The following is a 21,198-nucleotide window of genomic DNA, read 5'->3' as shown; positions in this document are numbered from 1 at the left end:
TTTAATAAAAAAAAAAAAAAAAGTTTGCTTCTGAGGAATTAATAGGAATTCAAAATAGTGACACTAAATTAAGATGCAGAAAGAAAGTGCAATGGAAAAGTGGAATAATGTAATATCTCTATATATACCAACAAATATCAGAGTCTATCCATGTCCAAGAATAATTCTCTAGCGAGCAACTCACAGGTCACAACCAAAAACTTCTAACATAGCAAAGTAACTAATCTCTACCAACATATGTATCATCCAGAAAACCCTAGACTCTCATGGTGTAAAATAAAACTGCCAAAAAGGGAACGAAAAAAAAAAAAAAAGAGTGGAGATTCATGAGATATAAAACAGGAAGATCAATGACCCTTAATCATATGAACTAAACCTCTGCGTGGTTTGTCCTGGCACCATATCCATTAACACCATTTGCACCATTTGCGCCATGCTTGTCAGAACCCACTCTCTTCCTCTTGAGGACAATGAACCATGTAAATGCTTCCAACACAACAGCAATGCAACCCAAAACTATGATCACAACTGTATAAGCTGTTCTCCAATTCTTCTGGCCATCCAAGACTTTGAATCCTTCGAATATGTTAATGATGCTCAAAATGATGACAGCATAACCAACGGCGTAGTGGTAGATGTTCCAGTACAATCTGAATTTGTGATCCTTATTTGGCCTCAAAAGCAAAGCAAACACCTACAACACACACAAGCACAGAGCAATTGCAACTTGTCAGAAGGATCCACATAGGGTATTCATTATTTGCGTTCAATACAAGAATAATAGTAATGCCATGGCGAATGGGTGTTAGAGACTAGAAGGAATAGGTCTCCCACAAATTATATATCTTTCAAGGTAAGAAAAAACCCAGAAAGAGAGAACATAAATAATCCCAAATATGCACTTCATATAATCTTACAAGTCAGAAGAAATCTTCAAAGAAAAGAGAAAACTAGAAGGAGAAAACAAAGGAATTTAGAACAAGCCCATTTAGTCATCTGATACAGTAAGTTCAAAGGGAAGAAAATTCCACAAGAAGAAAAGCAAAGAAATTTCCTAAAATTAGCCCTTCTGATATGTGATCAGAGTTGGCGTATTCATCTATTATAGACAATCAAAAGATGCTGCTGAGAAAATACAAAATAGTAGTTGGATTTTACAAAATGGCAAAACAAAGGAAAGAACAGCATAGGAAGGGTTTCTAAAAAAAGAGAATATACCTCCCCTCCATATCTATTACATGGAATCTAATTCATATTCTCTAATCGAAAAGTTGAATCAGAGAACCGTTTCATGGTCAAAGAAATACCTGAAGGGTTCCAAGGCTGAAGAGGATTATGCCAATGTTCCTGTGAGTATTATACTGAGTCCCAGCAGAATCACTGCCAAGCTTCATACCAGTTCCCCAACCAGCAACGCCAACAATATAAGCAGAAGTTTGACAAGCAATGTGTATGTAAAACCATGCCGGGTCAGCTGACTTAAACACCTTCAAGTACCTAGCAATTATGGCTCCCATTGGCATCAGAGTTCCCCAACTCACAGCGTTTAGCACTCCATGAATCTGAAAACCGTAAACAACATGTCAACAATCATATAAACCAGAACAGAGGAGAACAGATTTATAGCAATTTAATTAACTAATGTTGAAAGATCAAATTCAAAAGCTTACGTTTCTTTTCTTTTGTCTGGAGGTGATACTTCCTCCACCAGCACTTGTTTGTCCAGTCGTAAAATCAATAGTCCCAACAGACCTCATATTATCACCAGATGTAGAATGTATAATAGGAGCACCTCCACTCATTGGACCTTCTTGCCAAACCTGGTTTGTAGACAACAATGAATCGGTGAGCTGCAAAGTAGCGAAAATTGTCATCTCTCCATTTTCAAGCGTAGCTGAAATCCCAGAAACCCCAAAACTCAAAGTCCCTTCATCAAGTGTTGTGCCCCCAGTGCCAGTTATTGGAGAAGTATAAGCATGGACTACACCACTAGAATTATAGAATGCCACAATTGCCTGTGAACCAGCCATGCTTTGGCTACTTGGGTTTAAAGCCCACGCAACCCATCTTGTGTCGTCAGTTCCGGTGTGCCTGAAGGCGATTTCGGCTGTACTGGCGGTTTGATTATAATTCCAGTGGAGGAAGGAGTTGAGCACAGTAAGGTCTACACATGTACTGTATACTGTGTTACTTGAGAAAGATTGAGAGCCACAGGTTTGAGCTGAGGAGTTGGGAAAACAGAGAGAGATGAGAATGCAAGAAAACAACAGAGTTACATATGATCTAGACATAGCTTTCTTCGATTCTGGAGATGCCTAGGCACTAATATGTATCTGGGTTTGTCTCCAAAATAACCAAAGTAATCTTCTTTGTTGTTTTTTTGAAGCACAACCTGTGTTGTCTGAAGTTTCAAGGCAGAGAAGCTAAGATTTATAGAATTCTAAGAAGAAATTTTGGGTTTCTAAGATTGTTCCAAGGGTTGGGTTTGGTTGACTAATTCTACCTAGAATATTTGTCTCTGCATATGAATGTATATTATATATAAAGAATCACTTTTTTTTTAATTTCAAACTTTGAAGTTTTCTATATTTCTCTGTTTAGGTTGGTATTTCTTGTTCAATGACCAATTCAACTACTCTTCATGTTCACACCCTCAGGGCAGCTTTCCCGGAAAGAAAATTAACAAATGCATGTTCGAAGAAGGTAACAAAAAGAAGGTTGTGGGGGGAGAGACGTGGCCCTACACGTTAAATTTTTTAAAAGAGCAGGAAGTCTAATTGCATTGTATTGATCTGAGTTTCATGACTTGTAAAGTCAGCTTAAAAAAATAAAATCATCACCTACTCCCAAATTGTTGAAAAGAAACCCACCTACTGGTGCCACCTCATCAAATTACGAAATTGACTGATTTGATGTTTAGAATTATCAAAAATTTTAGGTATTCTTTGTTTGGTTTATTATTTGGAATCCTTTTGTAATGAAATAAAGATAATTTTCTATAACTCCATTAAGTGGGATTACAATTGTACAATTAATAGTACAGGAGGTTATGAAACATAGTGTAGTACAAGCCAGTACACACACATATTCAAGAATTCTCCTGCTAGGAATAAAATACAGACACAACATGCGAGACTCAAAACAATGGATCTCACTTGTCATTTCACCTAAATCAATGATTAAAAAATTATCCTTAATTTATATTCTTACTTTGTGTCCTTATGGATATTAACAAGAATATACAACCCAATGTAAAATTGTGGTTATTAGTTCAATTCAAGTAAACAATTTCTCCATATATTACGCAAGATAAAGTGGGTCTACATCCTACATGTCTCGACTCAACCCCACTCACAGCGGGAACCTTATGCACGCGATTTTCTTTATACTTTTATGGGGAGCTGTAGTACGAGCCAATCACAATGATCACGTTAAAAAGAAGTTGTTGAAAGAAAAAGATGGGTATAACGTGTTGACTCAAGAAGGCTTCTGTTAGCCACACTTGGATTTGCAACTCAGTTTCAAGGAAAGTGGGAAGATTTTGGGTGTCAGGTTTGACCAAGAGCACCTTGGCTTGGCTTGGCTTGGCTTGGATACCACGTAATATGACTATATGAGTTCCATCATGCCATGTCGGCTCAACCATAGACCTTCAGACTCGTCATAATCAATCAATACCATTAACAACCTTTGCGGTCTTCCCCCACCACCTTCCGTAATTCGTTTCACAAGTTCCTACCGACTTTTGGTACATCATGGAATCAATCCAATTATTGGTGGGTGCCAGAGCCACATGATACCTTGGATCATAAAATTAACCAAGCCACAATTAGCATCTCCTATCGTCATCATTGTCTCATTGTTCTCGTCTCCAAATAAACTTTTATATATGTATGTGTGTCTGCATGCATGCAACTGATTTTCTTTGGAACACATGGACAACCTACCCTATAGTTTGGTCATCAGTACAGTTCATATAAAAAGATTTTCTTTTAATTTTTGTCTCAAAAACCTCCCCCACCGAATTTGCAAGAAATAAAAAAAAATGTGGCAAGAACACGTTATTCTAAGATATTCATGAGTTTTAGGTAAGCATGATGTAATCCATGCGAAACCAGTGGAAAGGGGCAGGCAGAGGCATAATAGTCAATCCACCACATCAATATCAGCATTTCCATTTACTATAAATACCATTACAAAAAATTTGAATATACTTTTGTCAGGACTGAGAAGTGGCAAATTGGTCCAATATTGACCATTGAAGGACCCTAATTAATTTTTTTTGGTACAATTTCCTCTCAAAATGGAACAGGACCTGGTCAGTCACTTCTAGTACTTTTTATTGATTCCAACTCCCATTAATTAAATCCCAACTACCTTCTCCTTATAATGCCCTTAATAGTTAAAACTTAAAACTGCAGCTCGCATGAAAATGGGCAGACTTGGTCGAAAGATCCGACTCGGACATGCACCACTAGGACAAGTAATAAAGCCATTCCACGGTCATCATCCCAATTGGCATCAATGAATACGTATATGGGCAGCAGATATCATATCTTCTTATTAAAAAAAAAAGGGAAAAGAAAGATGACATAACCAGTTATTGCAAAAGCTTCTCTGCTTTTCATTTAACGTAACCATCATCAATCTTCAATCTATTTGGCTCGTGCCATATGGTCAAAACAAAAACAAAAACCCAAAACCCTATTAGACTCCACAGAAGCAAAAGATTAAAACCAGGGGCAGGGTAGCAAGCAATTTGCAAATGGAGAAATATGTGCACATTTGATGCGCAGCCATGCCGTACCAAAAACAAGCAGAAGAACGACAATTTTCTCGTTATAACTGCTTTTTCCAACATCAGATAATTCCTAGAAAAGCACACACGCATGCAGAAACTAAGATTTAGAAGAACAAGTAGTGAATTAGTTCTCAATGCCATGGGAATCCAATCTATCCATCGTGCACAACACTACACTAGGCAAAATGTTATAACAAACAAAACTGCCAATTCTAAGCAAACCTCAGACTTTTTTTTTTCCCTACTACTTTCATTTCGTTGCCTGTTAGATACCGGGTTTTCTGGGAACACAACATTTCACTCGGCTAAAAGCCTAAAACCTTAAACCAATTCAACATAAAGATTTTTACTTGCAAAGACTACCTGATTCTCACTAACCCACTTCTTAACACAAGTGAAAGGCCTCAATTTGTGTCACAAGTCACAACAAGAAGAAGTCAACAACAATTCACAAAAAAGACCCCCGCCACCACCTCCAAAATGAAAACTGCAAATTTACCTAATTGTACCTTTATTAGCAGACAAACATCAAAATGCGCAAGCTTTTACCAGTAACCAATACATTATCACTTGGTATAATGAGCCTACTGTCCCCACAACTGCCACACCACGCACACCCACACAAAAAAAGTAAAAATTATCATAATTTACGGACAAAATTCCACCCTAAACTCAATTACTAAACATAAGTTTTATCCAAATCTTGGACCCCACCATCAGGTCTAGCAAGGGGATTAGCAACCTTTATGGACCTTCAATTACTCTCCAATCCAAGTGGGATAATTAAAATTTATAAAACCAATCAGTCTTCCCAAGGAATTATTCAAAAACCATGAGAACGCATCAAACATTCACACCTAATTTTTCTTGGACTTGTACACACCTTTTTGTTCTTTTTTGCCGTTTTATGTTCTTGCAAGTAACCAAATGTTAAAAAAAATCCTTATAATTCTTCCTTACACACCATAATCACCTATGTTACCTTGTCACTAACCAATTATTCCTCTTGGCCTGCAGCTACGCGCGTCAACATAATGGTGTTTGCACAAAAAAGGGGGAATAAATCTAATGCAATTGAAAACGTTTTGAAATGAATCACCAACCAATTTATTGTTGTTTGAAAATTTTAAAGATTACTGTTGAACTTTGACCATGTTTTGGGCTTTTTTTGCATTCGTACAACTCGAATACTTTTAGTTATAGAATCACAAATGGTACGAGGAAAAAAGGTAAAAAAGACTCAAATTCTCTACAATTTCACCATTCATTTTACAATAAGGTACAGGAGAGAAATAATTTTAGGATTTTCATCAATAAGATCCCCAACCAAACCAATTTAATGTTGGAGTTGTACACTTCTAGACAGTTATGCAGTTGAGTAGGCAGTAAAGTTGGAAATGGAACTGTTAAATAGTAAGATAGAAGTAGAAATAAGGAAAGATCTTCCATGAGTGTTGTACCTGCATTTCTTTAACCTATTTTAAGATTGCAGTAAAGCTAGCTCACATATTTAACCATCAACAACCTTTGATCTTCACTTTCAACGCTTCTGCTATAGAAAAAAGGTATAGTTTTTCAATTAAGAAACAACTTACACCCATCCCCGTGGATCGAAATTCTCAAAAAAATCTCGCTAATTTCCTATTCAAAACTAGGTCTTAATAAGAATGGTAGAACCAAAACTGTTAAACCAATTCTCTTTCATTGATAACTTTTTCTATTTAAAAAATGGATACCAAATCCTTGATGCTGTGAACATTTGAACCTTGAGTTATTAGTTTTCGACCTCTCCTAAACTCCACCAAATGATCCAGATATCAAAGCAGAGATTTCTAGCCCTCTCAGCCTCAGCAGAACTTCTGTATATCAATTTGCCTATGCAAACATCCATATATTAACTTCTTCGCACCACACATTTCTCCAACACAATAGCACTTGCTATTATATACCTTGGGAGGTCCAAATGCATGATGGCCATAACCTTAAACATATATTGCAGACAAGTATTCGTCTTTCTTTTAACCCTCATCTCCTACGCCCAAACTTGTTCAAACTACACCCTTTCAAACAAGCGAGTCTTAGGATCTTGCAGTGACCTTCCAGTACTGGCACATCTCCACTGGCACTACATGCAGTCTACCAAAAGAATTCAGGTTGCTTATAGAGCCACTCAGGCTGATGGATTGCCAACTGCTACAGCCATGCTAGGATCACAGGCACTCGTAAAATTCTTGTTGCTTTTCATAATCCTAATGGAAGTATGACTGCAAACTCAACACCTATAACCAGCTACAATCCCTCAATGCAGCCAGGAACTCTCAGCTTTAAGGTATCAAAAAGTTCAGCAACATATGCCAATAATAAAATGACTATCTTTGTGGAGATAGGCCCACTAACCGTCAATCATGTATGGCAGGCTGGAAGTTCAGTTTTAAACAATGTCCCTCATATACATCCTACATCGGGACCTAATATTCAATCTACGGGTACCGTGGATTTTCTGACATGATTAAAGAAAAGATCAGAAAAACATGACCCCTCCTATATTTATCATTTCAACTATGTCTTCGGGCATTCAACTTCAGTCATGAGTAAATTTTGTCATGAGAATTATTACTGGCTAAAGAAACTGTCAAACCCACCCTATAGGACTGGATAGTAATAAATTAATTCACGTGTTAGACGACTTTATCCAGTGCAACCTTTCAACATCATTCATTTCTCAGCACAAAAATTCTTTGTTTTCCTTGTATCCTGTCAACTATGACGCAAAAATACCTGGGATATTGCAATGTATACAGTCCTATGTTTCACCATTGTTCATTTCTCAATACAGCATTTATTGTCTTCATACCTCCCAGTAACTGGTATAATGTTTTGTTATTATGATGTAGAAATACCCTGGATATTGCAATGTACTGAGAACACACATCTAACCATAACAACAGTAAAAGAAAAATAAAAGGCAAAGGACATGCCAGAGATTTTCTTACAATCTACAAACTCAACGTAACAACGAAAGATGCAGTTAACTGATTAGATATCTAATTGTACAGTACAATAACATTAATGGATCATGGTGCATAAGCAACTGATCAGATCAGATGGAAGAACTGCCTTGAATAATATCCAACAAAAATGGGCAGACAGATTATTGAGGGCTAAGAATGTGCAAGTACTTTACCAGACAAATGTAGCAGTTCCTCACGCTTCTGTCTAGTTATTGGTAATTCCAGCGTAATCTGTCAAGCATGTAAGCGAAAACTCAGGCTAAATATTTGGCAGAAAATGATGATGTATCCAACACTGTCCACTGCCACTAGTGCAGTGTATAGGCATCCCAAGCAGGACAGTCATTGTTGTAAACCAATGTGAGTGCACAATTCCCCAAAGACAGGAATACTAATACAGCAACATATTTTGACACTTTTAAGAACGAAAATATGCTCACCTCTTTGAATGCTTCACTGTAGGAGGACTCTTCAAATCCCTACACCCAAAATTAAGGACTTCAGTCAACTAACAAATCATTATTACAAATGTCAGTGTAAATGCATAGCAAAAAAAAATAAAGCCAGAAATGAACAGAAATTTTGGTCAAAATTGCCAATGCAGCACAAGACAAATACAAACAAGAATATTCCGGGGGGGTGGGGGGGAAGTTAAACTGAATGGTGGGTGGGTGATGGGTGTGTGTATGCACGCAAGAGAGAGAGAGACCAATTTTCGAAACATAATCAGAGAAGCTCCATTTGATTCAGCAATTTTTGCACGGAAGACATTAATCCTCAACTTCTCGACGACATAGGCCATCATCATCAAGACAGACTCCTTACCAAGTCCTTTGCCACGGCTATGCTAGCAAAACCAAAATCATGAGCAATAAGACTGAGAAGAACTGAAGAACTACAAGTACTGTTGATAAAGTTTAGAGTCATCTGTAGAATAAGACACAACATGATGGGTATCACGAAGAATCTATTTCAGACACAATATCCAACAAGCATTGTTGTTAGCAAGTCTACAAACTGCATGGACTGCAGATGAATGATCAGTGAAAGCTAACAAAAAATTATTCACTGCAGTTATTTATTTATTTAGTTCTTACGGATGGAATATTGCAACCACCTTACCACTAGACCGCAGCGGATGTAATGTTATTTCATATTAAAAAGGTAAACAACTCTCGTGCACAAGGCTCCTGCAGTTAACGGGGTCGGGGACCAGAAAGATGTACACAGCCCCTATAACTCTACCATTGGGCCAAATGTTAATTCATATGTTTTCAAAAAATTTCATCTGCCAGCAGTTATGCTATTGTGACTGATTCTTCTCCCCTTTCTTTTGTCAAAAATATCTTTTCCCCTTTCCAAACCGATATCTCAGATTTATTGCCTTTATAACCACCTGTCTCTAAAAGGAAAAAACCTAATATATATGGATCTAAATATACTTGAAAGTCGATTGTAATCTTAACTTTAAAGTTGAGAAAGCTGGATACTCTCTAACTCAATAAAACTTCCGTCTCTTAAAGAAATAATTTAAAACAAAACCATAATAAAATCTCACTGAAACCTGCCAATTAATGAAGCACAAAATTCTCTAGCTTGTTTTTGTTTTTAAGGACAAGATGCCAGCGAAGTAAAAAGTAAGAAACATGAAAACAGCCTTATCAAGACATAACACCTTTTGCCTGATAAAATTATAATATATCAAAGTAAAAGGCATGTACCTTTTTGGTTCAGCTATCATTATTTCAATCTCGGCCATTTGAGGATCATCCAAGTCATTCATGAATACATTTACATCACCTACCATGGCTGAAAAAAGGCACTAGTAACTCCCTCATAATACATAAACAAGGCACAGCAAACAAACAATGATAGGATATTACATTAATTTGGCATATTGGAAGCAAAATTGGCATATAGAAAATTAGCAATCTGAAAATACTGCTATATTCCTGATGGCCGGATACACCAAGTTAATGGTTCTCTATGCTTCGAACATATGCAAGCAAAGCATATACGAGAAAACTACCATTCGAATTATAATTTCAAACAAAAAACTCAAATAATTGAAGTACAAGTAGCTAAATCAGTGGTAGAGATCTGTATGACAGTATCCAAGGAAAAAACTATTCAACTAATCATGTAAGATATTTATAACCAGATCCCAGCAATGTGTTTGTGTGTGTATATATTATTTCCCAAGCGCCCGTACACACACATTGATTCAGCGGGAACAAAACTTAAATGATCAAAAGCACAATGTTAATTAGGTATTTCTCTGCATTCCTCGATTCCAAACCGAAATACAGAACAAAAAAGTACTAAAATAAATAATAGGCTGCGAATTAAACTAACCTTCTACATGAGGATCTCCAAGAACGAATTCTCCCTCGACCAATTCTCCGTCCAAAACAATGAAAGTACGCTCTGCATCGAAATTATTGATCACTCATCATCATAAACCACAATGGCTTTCGAATTAAGAAGAAAACAAAGAGGATCGCAACGGAACTAATAATAAAGCACGAGCAAAGCAAATAAAGAAAACTAATACACATCGGGAAATATTGCCTTATGTATAGAGTCGGAGAGGGAGAAGGAGAGAGCGTACTGAGAGGATCCTGGTTCCAGGAGAGTTGCATCTGGTACTCCTCATCGATGGAGAGAGGCTCCGACCCTGTCGCTCGGAGGAGATCAGGGTCCTGCATCCACTGGTGGTACTTTGGAACGTGAGCCTCCATGTACGGTACCAGTATCACTCTCGATCCCTCCAAACTCACTTCCATCTTTGCCTCCACTTAACTCTTTAGTGTCCCAACGGACGCGAGACGACATCAGCCCCTCGCTCTTTAGACTTGAGTAATACGACAGTTCCAACACCGTAGAAAGATTGGGCTCTTGAGTATTGGGCTGTTGGCCTATTTGTCCAATATTCATAAAGCCCAGTATAATTAAGCCCACAAATGAATTTCCCAAAGCCCATAAATTTCGAATCTCATCATATACCACAAGGTCCCAGTAGTCCCACAACGCTAAATTCGTTTATAAAACAAAACTTTATTAAAAAAACGGCCGACTTTATTGTCACTTGACTTGAAAGCAAAGCACCCAAATAAACACAAAATATAGCAATTATGTTAGAAAGCTCCCTCTATTTGAAAATGATGATAAGAAATTGACTAGTAGAGCATCTCACATCCACTAAACCAATCCTTAACGATCTCTTACCTTCAAAGCCAAGCACACACAAAGGGCCTTCACTAGTCATCATAACCCATCAAACATCACTACCAAAACATAAATGTTAAGAACACCTTTCAATCCCTTCTCACACACAAAATCCTCCACCATGCTCATCCTCTTTGTCTTCCTCCTCCTCTCCTTCACCTCACGCACCGCCTTCTCCACCCATTGCACCACCGTCACCGCCACCAAAACTTTCCAAAAATGCATGACACTCCCTACCCAACAAGCCTCCATAGCATGGACTTTCCACGCCCATAATGCCACTCTAGACCTTGTTTTCTTCGGATCCTTCATTTCACCATCCGGGTGGGTCGGGTGGGGAATTAACCCTTCATCCGCTCAAATGACCGGAACCCGTGCCTTAATAGCATTCCCGGATCCAAATTCGGGCCAATTAGTATTGTTACCTTATATTCTTGACCCGACCGTCAAACTCCAAAAATCGCCAATCCTCTCTACCCCTCTCGACGTGCACCTCATCTCCTCCGCCGCCGCCTTGTACGGTGGAAAAATGGCCACCATTCACAACGGTGCGGCGGTCCAAATCTTCGCTACATTAAGACTTGTACCAAACAAAACGAAAATTCACTGCGTGTGGAACAGGGGACTCTACGTCCAAGGCTTCTCCCCCACAATCCACCCAACAACCTCCAACGATCTCTCCTCAATTGCCACCATCGACGTCTTGTCCGGCTTCACGGCGGGCCAACACACCAATGTCAAAACCCTAAGAACCGTTCACGGAGCCATAAACGCCGTTTCGTGGGGTATTTTGCTTCCAATTGGGGCTGTTACCGCAAGATATTTGCGTCACATAGAATCAATTGGGCCTGCGTGGTTTTACGCCCACTCGGGTGTTCAACTTTTCGCTACCTTTCTGGGTACTGTTGGATTCGCGATTGGCATTAGGCTTGGCGACTTATCGGCAGGAGTGGTTTACGGGTTGCATAGGAAGCTAGGGTTCGCGGTGTTCTGTTTGGGTTCTCTGCAGACATTGGCGCTGTTGTTTAGGCCCAAGACTACGAACAAATTTAGGAAGTATTGGAAGTCTTACCATCATTTTGTGGGTTATGCGTGCGTAGTTTTGGGGGTTGTGAATGTTTTTCAGGGATTTGAAGTGATGGGAGCTGGCGGGTCTTATGCCAAGTTGGCTTATTGCTTGTGCCTTTCGAGTTTGATAGGGGTGTGCATAGCTTTGGAGGTGAATTCTTGGGTGGTTTTTTGTAGGAAGTCGAAGGAGGATAAGATGAGAAGAGAAGGATTGATTACTGGTTCTGATAAAGGGAGTGAGAGTCGCCATAGCCATAGTTGATGAAATTGATCGGAGGAGAAAAATTATTGTTTTTGCTTAAACTTTTATCAAGTCCTAAATGATCAATTTTGTGTTAATTGTCGGAATTTCACATCCTTTCGAAGATCATCTGTATTTTATTCAGATTGAAAAATAAAAGAAAAATAGAATGTCAAGAATGGGATTCGAACCCAAACAATCTGTATTTTATTCAGATTATTCAGATAAAAAAATAAAAGAAAAATAGAATGTCAAGAATGGGATTCGAACCCATGCCCTTTCGGACCAGTACCTGAAACTGGCGCCTTAGACCAACTCGGCCATCTTGACTTTAGTTGTCTAAGAGCTGCCCCGTAATTATACAAATCAAAGTATAAAACCCAACGATCTTCACATACACATTAATTTTTTAAAAATTTGTTATATGTTTGATATCTCTTTCTATAATGGTTGCAGAGGAATATGACTCTAAAAAAAAATATATATCCATACAAAAGAAAAAACTAATCCCATATTTCTCGGTCCTGATGCAACTACAGTCATCGTTGCTTGTCCTGGAAAGTCTCAGGTCGACAAAAAGTAGAGATAATGAGATCATACCAGGCAGAAAGTCCTTAAAAAAAATCACTCATATATAGGGGGAGCAGGTGTCATCCACTTTGCTCTATCCTTACAAACTAATATTGTCCACTTCCATGTCGAATTCACACGGCTTCATCCTTCCTAAACCAAAAAGGCCTAGCATGTGTAAGTGAGTGGGAGTCTCTACTTATAAACTCCTTCAGCGACAGAAATGACTTGAAAAAAATGTTTACTTATTGCTGAACCAAATATAGGGAAACAGCGGTTACTAGCTTTCTACTGCCACTAACTAGGTAGGTGTAGGGGGGCAAGATATTTGATGTTTCCCTTTGCGGCCTCTAATTCCTTGAATCAGGCCTTTTGTTTGCCCCAATAACTGCATCTCTCATTGTAACCCACCCAGTTGTATATATATATATACACTCTACTTGATTTATCATCACTTGAACATATACATGAATGTGTCTGTTATGCAGAAACAAACAGTCAAATACAAAAGCACAATAATCAGGTATTCTAACTACAGTTCAATATGTAATGTCTGGTATTATTCTAAAACTGGAATTCAGGCACACTGACCACCATATATAGGTTGAAACATCCATTTCAGGAAGAATAAAATAATCCCATTATAAAAAAGAATCAGAAAATGTGGTAACTTATTGGGCACCCTGGATGGGTATCCCTTGAATGTTTTCACACTAGTAAAATCAACAATAACCTCAAATCTGCTGAAAAAACAGACCCACATAAATGGTGGACAGAAAAACCAAGTGTATCTAACAATAATCCACAAATTACATCACCAGGGAATTTTTCTAGGGCAAAAGGGAAGAAAAAAAAGTCTGTATCTTTATGTATTGCTGCCTCGACCCACCGGAGATGCATGATATGTTTTCTGACTATATCCCGCAATCTGATTTTACATCTCACTCAATAACAACAACAAAAAAAACCCTAAAAAGCAACTCAAAACTAAAGCCTTGACACAAAATCACTTGTAAAGTCTATCCCTAAAATTTTAATTCTTCAAGAGGCACTCCAGTTAGCTCTAGATAAACCGACTTCTTTAACAAATATATATTAATATGGGGTGTTCAAAATTCACAGGTCACCTGCTTCACCATATTTAAAATTTGCCTACAACATCATCATAACCAAAATGCCTCCTAGGCAGCAATTCCTGGATCAAGAGATAAGAAACGATAAAACATTAGTATTAGAATCACGACTCATAACTAATTCAACTTAAAAACATGCCTCGAGTAGATATAAGCAGCACAAATAAATCTATCGTCGAGCTGAATAAACATAAGTATCATTAGCAGAGCTTAAAAAGGATTGGAAAGGAAAACAGGAGCACATCGTATAGGATCGGTGACTTTAAACACCAAACAAAAAAAAATCTACACCACAGCCACTTCCTTGGCCAACTGAAGGTAACCAGTGTACTTAGCCTAACCCCCACATATACAAAGACAAGCCGCCAAACTAGATAAAACCTAAGAAAAAAAATTCAACAATCATGTTCTGTTTAGAAGTCCATATCAAAGGCAACATGCTTCCTCTAGTCATAACTCAATTCCCAATAGGGCAGAACCATGATTCTCACTCGTTTTCTGGAGGGTGATTGCTGCCTTTTGTCTATTGCGGGAGAATTCATGATTGCAACTTCAAATCTATGCAAGCTAATATAGACTACATAGTTAAAAACTTGGACTCTACAAGAAAACTGAATTGATAAGCTCAAACACTCAATTGAATTCCTATGTTAATTGTTCGCCATATCTTTATTAATTGTCACCTCAGTGTATTTCTTGTACCTCTGTTATCACATCTCTATTTGCAAATACTTTAATACATTCCTAGTTTTTCCCTAGGCATCCAACACATCACATAACCCTGTCACACTACAATGGTACAACCAAACGTGAACTCAGGAAAGTCCCATCATATTGATGAACAGGCTGACATTTCTGTTGATATTCAAGATGGCTGCAATTATCATGAACAAATTCATCCAAATCTGAGAGCCACATTCAAGATAACACTTAGGTTTGTGACAAAACAAAACTAAAGAAAAAGCGACTTCAGATAATTTCACTTTTCTAATTTGAGTGCATGTATAAGCTCATTTCTGATTTCACCATATCTACATTGGATGTGTGGGTTCTTCATGTGGAAACGAAATCAAAACCAAGAAAATCTGCCAGCAACTATGGTCACCTGAGAATGGTTTCTCAAGGAACGTGCTTTCCTTGCAGAATTATTACAAGGCCCATAAAAATAATGCAAGAAAGTTCAACATGAAATAATACTTTAGCAGCCATTTCTTTTCCTATAATAGGATGATTTTGGGAAGAATCTCAACAAAAATGAGCTAGTAATTGAGTTTCTCGAAGAAAAAGCTTTTACCTCTATTTGGCTGTCTCTTATTAACACTATAACCACCAACATAACCAGGAGAAGTTTTAACTGGAACATCAGAAGTTGCATTACCAAGCCCATAACCAAAGGAACCAGATCCATCTTGATCAGAATTTGATGATCGCCAAGTGGTGTCACCATAATCTGAACCTCCACCATAAAGGTCTGCAAAGGCTCCATCGAAACCACCATTTGAAGCAGCATAGGACGATGTTGGAACTGCACTATTTCCGGTGTTTCTTCCATACCCTCCTGTTCCCAAACCAAAGCTGTTATCACCACCTCCATACCCAAGATTTGCACTGTTGGTAGAAACATTAGCTCCTCCTCCTTGAGCTGAAATGCCAGAAGCACCCCAATTAACTCCACTGTTTCCAAAGCCACTTCCTCCAAGGCTCCCGCTTCCAGATTCTATATACGCACTGGAACTTCCAGAGCTCGTGCTGTAATTAAGCCCTCCATTCCCCCACAAGTTCCTAGTAACTGAGCTGAAAAATGAAGTATTTCCTCCATTACCTCCATCATATCCAATAGGACTTCCATATCTACTTGTATTGCCAATATAATAAGGGCTTGAACCCCTTCCATAGCTTAAATTATTACTAAAATTGGCACTTGCTCCATAGGTCGGGCTCAATCCATGCTCAAAATTCATGCCAATTCCATAACCAGAACCAAATGGGGGGAAGCCACTTCTACCACCAGCAACTGGACTGAATCTACCATCCATCATTAGCCCGTAGCCCCCAGATGTATTAGGAGTATATCCCTGAGTGTAACCATTAAGGAAGCTATTGACCCTACTCAGACCATAGTTATACCCACCTAGTGGGCTGCGACTGGGACCTGGAGACAACTCTTTTGGAACTGCGCGCTTAACCTCAACCATCTTACCGTTCAGTTCGTGAAAGGTCTTCATTAGCACTTTGTCCACTGCCTCCTCCATGTCATAAGTAATAAAACCGAAGCCTCTAGGCCGCTGAGTGGTGTGATCATACATCACCACAACATCGGTGATCGTTCCAAACTGATCAAAGTATTTCTTAAAATCATTCTCTGTGACTGTGGATGCTAAACCTCCTACAAATATCTTTCTTGTGCGGCCTTGACCAGGAGAACCATGGATGCTACCACTGCTCCTATTCAGAATGTTCTGATCATCCCTAGGAACAGCCTTTTTTGCCTCAACCTAATAGGAACTCGCTGGTTAAAACCGGGCTCAAACAACAAAATATATATTAATGCCATGAACTTGATAAAATTGCAAACTAAAACTAGCATCATCATATGAACATAAACAGTTCAGAAGCAAAAAAAGGTGATTTACTTGTGATCTAATTTGAATTCGTTGACTACTGTACCAAGACTAAAACAAAGTCCTGCAATTTAAGACTCCCAAGTTCAATCAAGAAATGAACTTTCCTTAAGTTTCTAGAGACATCCAACAAAACCATCACTGATAAATCAGTCATTGTTTTAGAATCTGAAAAGTATACTTCAAGTGTGGTTCAGAGCAACATACCATCCTGCCATCAATGTTGTGCTTCTCCTTAATGACTCTCTCTGCTACAGCTGGGTCAGCAAAAACTACAAAACCAAAACCACGGGCACGCCCTGTAGTCCGATCCTTCATTATCACTGCCTCCACCACCTCCCCGAAAGTACTGAAGTACTCCTTGAGGCGCTCTTCATCGGTGTCCCAAGAAATGCCACCAATGAAAAGCTTGCCATTATCAGATTGCATCATTTCTACATGCCAGAAAGAAAGGAATGATCAACTTCATAGGTTGTCAAATGCAGAGCACTACTATTAATCAATTGAAAACAAAAGGAATCACTTTTTCTCTTCTTAAACAATCAGACACCGGGTAATTGCAATAAAGATATTTGGAAGCGGATCCGATCAATGATAACACCCAATTCTATATCAACATCAGAAGAACATCTCTACTGCAGAAGAGCAATAAAAATGTGGACGATGGATCATAAACATCTCTACTGCAGAATAGCATTACATAATTACCAATTGAGCAGATAACATGATACAATACCTTCTTAGCTAGATAAGAGAAGCACAAACTTGGTACGGATTCAGTCTAGAAACCGCAGATCTTTCCTCTGATCAATCAAGCGACCGAGAATTACCAACACCTGACACCGAAAACAAAAATCAAAACAAAGAAAACCAATAAACACAAAATTCATCCAGTTCCAAAATTCAACAGAAACTGCAAAGATCGATAGCCAAATCTAAAATCCCACAAAACGCACCGATTGGAGAAAACCCCAGATGTCAAATCTCGCCAAAAAAAAACTAATAAGATCTGGGAGGAGGAGGCAGAATAATAATTACGGGGGGCATGCTCATCCTCCTCTACAGATATGCCCCTCCTAAACAATTCCACTTCGCTTTCAATTATCTATTCCAATTTGATTGCCAAACGCAAATTCAGTTACCAAACAAAGTATTATTAGTTTTATATGTTTCATAGAGAAATAGCTAAAAAGAGGAGGTTTTTGGTTGTCTGGTGGAAGGAATATATAGAGACTATGGAAATGGAAGTAACTTGATTTTCACTTTTTTTAAGAAAAAAATCACCGCTCTCTGGTTGATTTGATTTGTACTAAAAAAAAATCAAAGAGAAAATGTGCAAGTGATTTTTGAGTTTTTTACGAAAATAACAATTTGAGTATAAATAATTACGTATATGACTTTCGGGGGAAAATATTTACCAAAATAACAATCCACGCCATCGAAGATGGCGTGATTAGCCTTACGTTTTTACAATCACGCCATCGGAGATGGCGTGATTGTATTTAGGAGAATCACGCTATCATTGGTGGCGTGACTCTCATATAAAATAGAGTCACGCCACCATTGGTGGCGTGACTCTCATATATAGGAGAGTCACGCCACCAGTGGTGGCGCGACTCTTCTAAATACACTCACAACCCAGCAGACATGACCACGAACCCGAAACCTGTTAACAAACACCACATAACATACACAACAACTCTCAAGATAAATCCAGCATAGACTAACTATGAACACCAACCCAATACCTGTTAACAAACATCACATAACAACTCAAGATAAATCCAGCATAGACATGCTCTAACCATCAGTACAGGACATGCACAACAAACAAAATAAATCTAACATAGACATGTCTTGCTTGCATCCATCCAATCAAATATTTGGAAAAGAAAAACATAAAGTAGATAATTCAAACAACAATAAAAACCAAAAGATGGTAAATATCATATGGTCCGGTGCCTAGCCCATGTCGTAGGAGTGGTAGATTGACCAGGCTCATCTTGTGTCAACTGTGAGGCATGCATTGTAAAGTCAGGTGCACGAGAAACACGAGTACGTATATGTGATGGACCTCCTGGATGCCTACGACGATGCTGGGGTGTAGCTTCCACATTGCCTATAATCTCCTCAAATCGATTACCCTCACCAACCTCTTCCAGAATGTCGCGGCAAGACATTGAAGAAATTATTAAACAAGTACAAAGAATAAACAATAAATATACATATACAAATTACTTTGTGCAGTGGACTTATGAGATTTTTTGTTATGCCCTCTTTGTCCACAAATGCTGCACTTGTTCGATGAACGACCTTCTCTTGCATCCATCTCATTTCTTATTCGTGTTGACTTTGGACGACCTTTCGATGACCTACGTTGATCGGGATCAGCAATGACAACTGGGCCACTATATATCTGCCAACCTGACTCATCAGGTATTGGGCAAAAGATAGGCGCATATGAGCTCTCATATGCACCAATTGTGAAATATGCCTCCATATATTGCCTCCAATCAATCTTGTTAACCGAACAACAACCCAATACATGTGAACATGGACGATGGTACAATAGCCACATATTGCAAGAACAAGATTGATCTTCTGGTCGTTCTCCAAGACATACTACAGCCCGCCGTTCACCACGTTGATTATTTTCCGCACCTCTTGTTCTTGTTGTCACCTGAAATGTAGGAGGGTCATGATTGAACATCCGAACATGTTGTCGTTTAGCATCTTCATTTTCTCTACTAATGTGACCATAAACCTGTGGAGGCAATTCAGAACCTTGAAGTCTATATTGTTCTGCTTCCATCCTCCTCTTCACGAAATATTTGTTGCACCTATAAAATGTCAGCTGGACAAGTGCAGTAATAGGAAGGAATCTCCCCCCCTTTAGAACACTGTTGAATATTTCTGACATATTTGTAGTCATGTTACCATATCTATGCCCATCATCATACGATAAACTCCATTTTTCTTTTCCTGCACGATCTAGATAATTCCACGCTGCAATGTTTATATCTTTTACTCGCGACATCCACAAATCAAATTTTTGTCTGGAAGGTTCATTGGCCATCAAATTTACTGCATTCTTCATGTCTACATCCTTAAACTTGTCGTGGAAATTACTAACAAAATGACGCGAACAATACCTGTGGTAAGCAACTGGTTCGGGCCACCTATCCCGCATTGCAGCCAAAATACCTGCATGTCGATCAGACAAAACACAAATTCCTGGTCGATTTGTTACATAAGAACGAATGTTATCTATGAACCATCCCCAATTATTAGAACTTTCTTCATCTACAATTGCATAACATAATGGAAAAAGTCCATTATCCGCATCGAATGCAACCGCAATCAACAGTTTCCCCTTGTATTTTCCATACAAATGAGTTCCATCAATACTTATCAATGGACGACAAAAGTGGAAGCCTTCGATAGAAGGCCTAAATGCCCAAAAGACACGACCGAAAGTTGCCACTCCATTCACACATTCCTTATAGTTTAAATTCACTATTGACCCTGGATTAGAAATCTGCAACGCCTGTAAAAATCGAGGGAGCATGTTGTATGAATCTTCAAATGTGCCAAATAATTTCTCCATCACTTTTTGTTTTGCAACCCAAGCCTTCCTGTACGACACCGGGTACTTCAAATGTGAGCTTGCATATGCTTGAATAGCTGCTATGTTAATCTTCAAATCAGCTTTAACAATATGAATAACTTCATCTGCAATATACTCTGCATCCAACTGTCGATGTCCATGATGTAGTGAGGCATTTGTGCATGTATGACGACCTTTAATAACTGTTATCATCCACAGGTTAAATTTTTCTTTTTTCATTGCTCGAAGATACCAATTGCAAATTGGCTCTTTCATGCATATCAATTGCAATTCTGATTTACTTGAGCGTTGAGTCTTGTACTGGGAGTTATTCTGAATATGCCACATCTTCACTGCGCGAATTAATTCTTTCTTGTTTTCAAAAACTTCCTTCTCTGCCAACGTATCATATGGACCTTGATTTTGCTTATCCCAATCTCGGCACACTGCATACTCCGCTTGACTAACATCGCCAAATTCAGGTACCATCTCCTCCAAATTTATGTGCCCATTTTCATTGTCGATTCCAGAATCAATATTCAACCCTACATTACCACCATCCTCCTCGTCATCGTCACTATCATCAGTATGAATGCCAGGCTCATCCTCTACCAAGTCAAACTCATTGTTAGCAATTGCTTGCTCAAAATGATTGTCGTCTTCATCCATACACATTTCTGGGATTAGATTTAGGTTAACATATGATGATGCTTGCTTATATGAACTACCAATGTCTGTTTGAGTATAACGAACCCATGCTGATGATTGTTCTTGATTTTGTTCATACTCATCAGCAATTGGAAATCCACTAGTTACATTTCGATTCCAAGGTGATGTCATTATCACCTCCAATCTACATCACATATAAATTATACTGTTAATGCACAAAAATAATATTTTTACCTATCATCATGATGT

The 21,198-nt window shown here is 38.4% G+C and overlaps 5 protein-coding genes, 1 non-coding gene and 1 pseudogene across 7 annotated transcripts; 2 read left to right on the top strand and 5 right to left on the bottom strand.

Moving 5' to 3' along the window:
- Positions 1-92: 92 nt before the first annotated feature.
- On the bottom strand, positions 93-2,503 carry LOC120000273 (cytochrome b561 and DOMON domain-containing protein At5g35735-like). The gene is made up of 3 exons (XM_038848258.1): positions 1,671-2,503; positions 1,308-1,562; positions 93-694 (listed from the first exon to the last, which is right to left on the bottom strand). Exons 1-3 carry the CDS (start codon positions 2,289-2,291, stop codon positions 371-373), a joined length of 1,200 nt encoding a protein of 399 aa, XP_038704186.1. The 5' UTR covers positions 2,292-2,503; the 3' UTR covers positions 93-370.
- A 2,683-nt stretch (positions 2,504-5,186) lies between these two features.
- LOC120000984 lies at positions 5,187-7,618 on the top strand (annotated as a pseudogene).
- A 154-nt stretch (positions 7,619-7,772) lies between these two features.
- LOC120000983 (N-acetyltransferase 9-like protein) lies at positions 7,773-10,735 on the bottom strand. 2 transcript variants are annotated; one of them, XM_038849180.1, is made up of 6 exons: positions 10,424-10,735; positions 10,168-10,239; positions 9,534-9,621; positions 8,522-8,654; positions 8,253-8,291; positions 7,773-8,043 (listed from the first exon to the last, which is right to left on the bottom strand). In XM_038849180.1, the coding sequence occupies exons 1-6, from the start codon at positions 10,596-10,598 to the stop codon at positions 7,963-7,965; spliced, it is 588 nt and encodes a 195-aa protein (XP_038705108.1). In that variant the 5' UTR covers positions 10,599-10,735; the 3' UTR covers positions 7,773-7,962. The 2 variants fall into 2 exon arrangements, with proteins under 2 accessions (XP_038705108.1, XP_038705109.1); XM_038849181.1 differs by having other exon boundaries at positions 7,956-8,043; positions 9,534-9,612.
- Positions 10,736-10,875: 140 nt separating this feature from the next.
- On the top strand, positions 10,876-12,568 carry LOC120000982 (cytochrome b561 and DOMON domain-containing protein At2g04850). Its single transcript, XM_038849178.1, has one exon. It carries the CDS (start codon positions 11,114-11,116, stop codon positions 12,368-12,370), a length of 1,257 nt encoding a protein of 418 aa, XP_038705106.1. The 5' UTR covers positions 10,876-11,113; the 3' UTR covers positions 12,371-12,568.
- Positions 12,569-12,598: 30 nt separating this feature from the next.
- On the bottom strand, positions 12,599-12,679 carry TRNAL-CAG. Its single transcript has one exon. It is a non-coding gene; the product is annotated as a tRNA-Leu (tRNA).
- An 840-nt stretch (positions 12,680-13,519) lies between these two features.
- Positions 13,520-17,881, bottom strand: LOC120000441 (heterogeneous nuclear ribonucleoprotein 1-like). Its single transcript, XM_038848526.1, has 5 exons — positions 17,630-17,881; positions 17,410-17,509; positions 16,881-17,107; positions 15,347-16,547; positions 13,520-14,114 (listed from the first exon to the last, which is right to left on the bottom strand). Exons 3-5 carry the CDS (start codon positions 17,103-17,105, stop codon positions 14,101-14,103), a joined length of 1,440 nt encoding a protein of 479 aa, XP_038704454.1. The 5' UTR covers positions 17,106-17,107; positions 17,410-17,509; positions 17,630-17,881; the 3' UTR covers positions 13,520-14,100.
- A 983-nt stretch (positions 17,882-18,864) lies between these two features.
- On the bottom strand, positions 18,865-21,120 carry LOC120000104. Its single transcript, XM_038847984.1, has one exon. It carries the CDS (start codon positions 21,118-21,120, stop codon positions 18,865-18,867), a length of 2,256 nt encoding a protein of 751 aa, XP_038703912.1.
- Between the last annotated feature and the right edge of the window lie 78 nt (positions 21,121-21,198).

This window comes from Tripterygium wilfordii, chromosome 6, assembly GCF_013401445.1.
Source record: "Tripterygium wilfordii isolate XIE 37 chromosome 6, ASM1340144v1, whole genome shotgun sequence".
NCBI lineage: Eukaryota > Viridiplantae > Streptophyta > Magnoliopsida > Celastrales > Celastraceae > Tripterygium > Tripterygium wilfordii.
This window is presented reverse-complemented; position numbering and strand designations above follow the sequence as displayed.